The sequence below is a fragment of the Staurois parvus genome, unplaced genomic scaffold (assembly GCF_062004578.1).
Source record: "Staurois parvus isolate SC_StPar_1 unplaced genomic scaffold, SC_StPar_1.0 ptg001046l, whole genome shotgun sequence".
Classification (NCBI taxonomy): Eukaryota; Metazoa; Chordata; class Amphibia; order Anura; family Ranidae; genus Staurois; species Staurois parvus.
Genome location: NW_028318842.1, coordinates 176,520 through 183,558, shown reverse-complemented (window position 1 = coordinate 183,558; position 7,039 = coordinate 176,520). Strand labels below are relative to the sequence as shown.

Sequence of the window (7,039 nt, the reverse complement as noted above, 5' to 3'; positions counted from 1 at the left end):
ATACACGGCTTACAGAAACACACTCTGCCTAGCAGGGAACAAGGGGTTCATTTGGTTCGGCAACCTACAAGCAGAGTTTGGCAAAAATCAGAATTTTGAACATACACCGATCAGCCATAACTTTATGACCACTGACAGGTTAAGGAAATAACATTAATTAATTACAGTGGCAACCTACAAGCAGAGATCACGATGGCAGAATGAAGGATGGCAGTCTGAAACTTGAAGAACCTGAATGGTAGCAAGCTGATTATAACTGACTATGATGATATGTGTGCCAGGAACCCTCTCATCCAATCCTTGTGTGGTGATCAGTAGAGTCAATGGGGGTCTGGCAGTAGGGGGCCCCCTTCGACTTAAGATGTGTCTATGATGGCAGCAACTTTCATGTTTCTGCATCTAACAGGTTTCCTAGAGGTGGCCTCTGTCACCTGATGCTCTTCTTCCCAGTAATCTGTCCAGTTCCTCCAGAAGCTGTGCTTGCTCTGGTCCGGTCCGGTCCGGTCTGGAGCTATCACATGCACCCTCACCTTCCAAAATCTCTCCTCAACTCCCCACTGTCTTCCCAGGCTTTTTCTTTTAAATGCCCCGGCCCCTTAGTGATCGCTCATGGATCCTGTAGTTTAACCTCAGCATACCGTATTTTTCGCCGTATAAGACGCACTTTTTCTTCCCCAAAACTGGGGGGGAAATGTCAGTGCGTCTTATAAGGCGAATATGGAGCGGCCGGTCCAGTATTTCCTTCGCGGCTGTGTCAGAATACCGGGCCGGCCGCTCAGCACTGCAGTGTGACCTTACCTGTTCCTCTATCCAGCGGCATGCTGTCTTCCCGGCTTCTGTAGTGTGGGCACTGGGCATGACAGCCGGGTGCCAAGTGCGCATGCACAAGAAGCGGTGCATTTTGTGAATGGTAAGGCGGTACCTGGGACACATGACAGATCCTAGAAGCCGCCGGACCAATCACAAAGCGCAAGTGCTTCTCGCTCATGCGCACTGGGCACCCGGCTGTCATGCCGAGCGCCATTACAGAAGCCGGGAAGACAGCGCGCGGCTGGATCGAGGAACAGGTAAGATCAAACAAAAACTCTGCGGAAGTAAGAGCGGGTACCTGTCAAACTCAGGTACCCCCCCCCCCCCAAAGGTCAGAAGTCATCTGTACTGTCCGCAGTCTCTGGTCATCTCTGTGCTGTCCGCAGTCTCTGGTCATCTCCTGTGCTGTCCGCAGTCTCTGGTCATCCCTTGTGCTGTCCGCAGTCTCTGGTCATCTCCTGTGCTGTCCGCAGTCTCTGGTCATCCCTGTGCTGTCCGCAGTCTCTGGTCATCCCTGTGCTGTCCGCAGTCTCTGGTCATCCCTGTGCTGTCCGCAGTCTCTGGTCATCCCTGTGCTGTCCGCAGTCTCTGGTCATCCTTGTGCTGTCCGCAGTCTCTGGTCATCCCTGTGCTGCCCGCAGTCTCTGGTCATCCTTGTGCTGTCCGCAGTCTCTGGTCATCTCCTGTACTGTGTCTGCAGTCTCTGGTCATCCCTGTGCTGTCCGCAGTCTCTGGTCATCTCCTGTACTGTGTCTGCAGTCTCTGGTCATCTCCTGTACTGTGTCCGCAGTCTCTGGTCATCTCCTGTACTGTGTCTGCAGTCTCTGGTCATCCCTGTGCTGTCCGCAGTCTCTGGTCATCCCTGTGCTGTCCGCAGTCTCTGGTCATCTCCTGTACTGTGTCTGCAGTCTCTGGTCATCCCTGTGCTGTCCGCAGTCTCTGGTCATCCTTGTGCTGTCCGCAGTCTCTGGTCATCCCTGTGCTGTCCGCAGTCTCTGGTCATCCCTGTGCTGTCCGCAGTCTCTGGTCATCCCTGTCCTGTCCGCAGTCTCTGGTCATCCCTGTGCTGTCCGCAGTCTCTGGTCATCCCTGTGCTGTCCGCAGTCTCTGGTCATCTCCTGTACTGTGTCTGCAGTCCATTAGTTCAGAATTTTTTTTCCTGTTTTCTGCCTCTAAAACCTAGGTGCGTCTTATGGTCAGGTGCGTCTTATACGGCAAAAAATACGGTAACTATGTAGAAAGGTTTTACTGTCAGCTTACACTTCCCAGAAGTCTCTGATTACCGGGATTAGCAGATAAAGTGCAGAATGTTGTCATATTGAGAATAAGGAAAGTCCTGCAATCACAGTAACAATGTAAAGTGTTCCAATAATAACAACCCAATAAAATATTTCCCAACATTTCATCTAGATCAATTATCGAGTCACTGACCGTCGCCTGAGTGATGGAAAAATGTTTCCAACTTTATTCCGTATGACACCAGATGATGGGGCTCGTTATACAGCTATTATTAAACTTTTGCAGCATTTTGGATGGAACTGGGTTGGAATAATATCATCAGGGATTGGCAGCGGTGATGATGAGTCCCAGGAACTGAGTAAGATGATGAAACTACATGGGATCTGCACAGATTACATTATGCAACTCACTTCAGATGAAGCCACTTATAATCAGAAAAGGAGGACTCTTAGTGAATCATCAGCTAAGGTTGTCATAATATGTGGAACTTTTACAAGAAACTTTTTTTCTTTAGCTTCTCCTATACGTTCTGTTATAACAAATATCACATTTATTCTCCCACAATCATGGAATAAATTAAGAAGTATGCTTTCCTTTGACTACACAACACTCAACTGCAGCTTCATATTTATATGGCAACCAAAAGGAGAATATGACAATATTATTTATGGTGATGGTGCCAACATCTCTGACTGCCTAACCGACCCAATAATGGAAGATTTTTGGATTTATGGGTTTCACTGCCTTTCCCCAAACTCACACAAAAATTACATTTACCGATCATGGTATCATATTCCTGCAAAACCTTGTACAAAGCCAATAGATTTGTCATCAATATTTTATCGCTATACAACTCTAACCGCCTGTGTGATGATGGCTGTAAATGTTCTGGCCCACGCTCTACACGAAATGTACATGAAGAAAAAGAAATCTGAACAAAATGGATTACAGCACAGAGTAAGTTGGATAATACGTGTGTATCTTACTAGGATCCTATATTACAAATGTTAGAAGAGCTTTCCTTAACCTAATATCTAATATCTTCTTATTAACAGTACTAACATAAGTATGGATGAGTTGGATCTTAATAGAATAATTGAGTTATTATATTTATATTTGTTCTAGATTGGGAAAAGTAAGTAATTAGACTTCATAGTCTGTGAATATTCATATGAACATATATCTTGGGTTTTTCCTTTACATTCAAGCCAGATATGAGAGCAATTAGCTATACCTTCCCCCATCCTCCCCCATCTATGTAAGAGATAAAGTTACACTCAGACTTTGAGAGAAGTAGATTGGAGGTTTTGTTTTAATACTTCTGTTGGTGTCATTTATCTTAGTGGGACTACAAGAGAATACCAACCCACTTTTAGGAGATGGTGGGGGCTGGATTGCTCTTTCAAGAGCAGAACAAAGGTTTCAGTCTCACTCTTTGCTAGAAGCCTTCACACACACACACATATACTTATATACAATCTTATTATCAAGAACTTAACTATATTTTTTGGACATTATTTAAACATTTTGTATTCCAATATTTTATTTCTAATTTTATGCAACATTATTATTAAATCATCTTTTTGAGTTTATGCAAGAAGTGGAAGGACTTTTTATCTGAACATTTCTCATCAATACAAGTTAATAAAATATCGAGACAATACGATATTTTACAGTGGCGAGCCTCCAGTTCGATTAGTTTCCGACACTCGATTATTTTTGACTTTTTTCTCTTTCACCTTGATGAGAGGGACGATGTTTGTAAGTCAACAAAATATGAAGTCAAGCTTTCAGGAGAAGTAAAAGTCTTCAACAGGTGAATCGTCGGCATAATCGAGAACCTAAAAGCAGAATTGGTGAGAATTTTGCGCAATTGCAAGAAACGCTGTTCCTTGGTGATGTCATTTCCCGCCAAGAGAGAAAAGACGCGTTATGTAAAGAAAGACCTTCTTAATCGGTAAGTAATGGATTTTATTGATGAATTATCTAGAGAGAGTAAGTTAGAATTCAAGAATCTGTCTACATTTGTTAAAGATGATGAACTTTGGCGGTACATGTATAATGAATGCTTACAGGCTAATATTAAGATAGAAAAATCTAAGTTTTCCTTTAAGAAACTGAGCAAACAAGTTAGAAATGTAATGAAGTTAGTTAATGTTTTTAACGCCATGATTTTTGATGTTCCTAAGACTGCTACATGTGTAATGAAGCAAGATCAGTGCAGTGTATGTGCTAATTGCCAGATTTTGACTGAGCAAATAGATGATATGCAAAGCGCAATTCAAACAAAAGACATTCAGTTATCTGACTTGCAAGATGATGTAAAAAGAATTTGTGTGAATACCAAGGCAGAGAAACAAAAATCTTTTGTACCAGAGATCCAGTCTATAGAAGGAGACCCTATAGATCAGGAAGAAATGTGTAAGAGAAAATTAAGGGATAAAGCTGCAAAACTTAATCTTAAAATCCTTGATCAGTTCATGAAAAATCAGAAGAAGGAAAGTTTAATTGTTCAAAATGGAGAACAGAGAGAGACCATGTACTTAGCCAAACCCAGTTATGATGATGAATACGTCACAGGCAGGACGAGAGTCTCAGAGCAGACAGGAAATACTATTTGTTTCTATTGTAAACGATTTGGTCATTTGAAAAGAGATTGTATTCATTATAAATTAGATTTACAAAGAAAAGCTTTGGAATTAGAAGACCAAAATATAATTTCTGAACAATCTGCTCCTCCATGTTCCAACAATAGTCTGTCTGAGTTGCCTTATGCCTCAGAAGTTAAAAAGATCAGTTCACTGAGAGTCAACAACAGCTTAAACAATATGGTAAACAGTGCTGTTGTCATTAATAGGAATGGTTTACTGCCATTGCCGAAATTTAAATCAGGATCAAATCGAGATTCTTCTTCTTTACTGTTGGAATATGTTGCTCCACATTTATTGGATGAAAGTGGAAGGCCCAAATCAACATTAATTGATTCTTCCATGTACTGTAATGTTGGAAGTATTTGTACAGCAACTGCTGACATGTCTTCAGATCATAAATGGCCACATACAGGAACCAATCTTGAATTGGAACAATTGGTTAGATCACATAAATATCTTTGGAATCAAAGAAAAAATGATGTAGGTTTGTTTACAAATTTTGAAGTTGACATTGAAGGTAGAGACCCTAAGCCTCAACCTCAATACAAATTGCCATTAGAATCAATTAATCCAATTTCTTCCATTGTAGATGAGTTTTTACAGCACGGAATTTTAAAGAAAGTACAATCAGTGGTGAATAATTGTATTTGGCCTATCAAAGTTGATAATTCATATTCTTTATCAGTTGATTTCAGGACATTGAACAAATGCATCACAAATAACAAATCTATTGTTCCTGATTGTAACATAATGTCACATCTGGATGCCAAGGCCAAAATATTCTCTGTACTTGAAATTGCCAATAGCCATTTGTCAGTACCCTTAGCTAAGAGTTGTCAATATAAACTTGCCTTTAGCTTCAACAAAGAAACTTATACATTCACAAGATTAGCCCCAGGCTTAGATTTAAGTGATGGAATTGTTCATGAGTATTTGGGAAAAATATTATCTAAATTCTCTAGGCCAGAATGTATTGTCCAGAATGTAGACAAGCTTCTCTTGTCTACACAAAATATAACTGAGCATATCACTCTTTTGTCTGAAATATTTACGTTGTTACAAACAGCAGGATTGAAATTGAATACAGAGAAAGTTCAGTTGATGAAAAGACAGGTGGAATTCCTTCATATGCAAATTAGTCATGGACAGAGACAGTTGTTGCAAGAAAAAGTTAGAACTATTTCTGCTTATCCAATTTCAACAAATCGCAAGGCTTTGCATCAGTTTTTGAGTGAAGTAAATCATTGTAAAGATTTTATACCCAATTTTGCAGAGAAGTCTAGATCATTATTTGATCGTTTGAGACAAAAAGATGGAGTGTTTGAACTATTGAAATGGGATCAAACTGAGAAAGAAGCTTTGGAACTATTGAAATGGGATTTGCAGAATGCTACTACATTAACTACTGTTGAGTTTTGTAGTAAAATTCCTTTTGTTTTAGAAACCAATGTTTCCAATAATGCAATCTCAGCAACTTTGTCACAATTAAAAGAAGGTAATGAGAAAATAATAGGTTTCTTCTCAAGAACTTTGACAAATATGGAGAAAAACTTTGATGCACATATGAAAAAATTGTTAAGTGTTTTCTTTGCAGTCAAAATAACTGAACACATTGTGAAATCAAGTAAGATCATATTACAGACACCTGATTCATCACTGAAACTCCTAGGGGAAGATGGTTCAACAGAAAAGTATCGTGAAAATTATCCTATATGGTACAAAACACTGTCATCGAAACACATTCAGATAGATGTAACAAAAAGACATTTTCAGGAAAACATACCAACACATGTTTGTACAGCTGTAAGTGAGAAGTTTGTACCTCATGTTTTCAACATAGGAACTGAGAAAAGTTTGAAACCAGTATGTATTACTGCAGATCAGTCTTACACTACAAGAAGTAAGCCAACACAAAAAACAGCTACGCATATTTCCAATGTTATAGAAATAAGATCAAAGGCATAATCCTTTGTCATCTCTGGGTTGATACAAAACCTTTCTTTGGTTTTGAAACCAAGGTTTTGATTCATGACCAATAATGGAGATGTAGCGTCCTGTTATATTTATTTTTGTTTATTTCAGGTACTTATATAGCGTTGTCAATTTATGTAGTGCTTTTTACATATATAGTACATTCACATAAGTCCCTAACCCTCAAGGGGTGTACAATCTAAGGTCCCTAACTCACAGTCATACATACACATACTAGGGCCAATTTAGATAGGAGCCTACTAACATGACTTTGGAGTGTGGAAGGAAACCGGAGTACCGGTTTCCTTCCACACTCCAAACTCACGCAAGTACAGGGAGAACATACAAACTCACGAAACTCACGCAAG

The 7,039-nt window shown here is 40.0% G+C and overlaps 1 protein-coding gene across 1 annotated transcript; it reads left to right on the top strand.

Annotated features, from left to right (window-relative positions):
* Positions 1-3,873: 3,873 nt before the first annotated feature.
* Positions 3,874-6,665, top strand: LOC149440905 (uncharacterized). Its single transcript, XM_089657994.1, has 2 exons — positions 3,874-4,707; positions 4,741-6,665. The coding sequence occupies exons 1-2, from the start codon at positions 4,014-4,016 to the stop codon at positions 6,663-6,665; spliced, it is 2,619 nt and encodes an 872-aa protein (XP_089514120.1). The 5' UTR covers positions 3,874-4,013.
* The last annotated feature ends 374 nt before the right edge of the window (positions 6,666-7,039 follow it).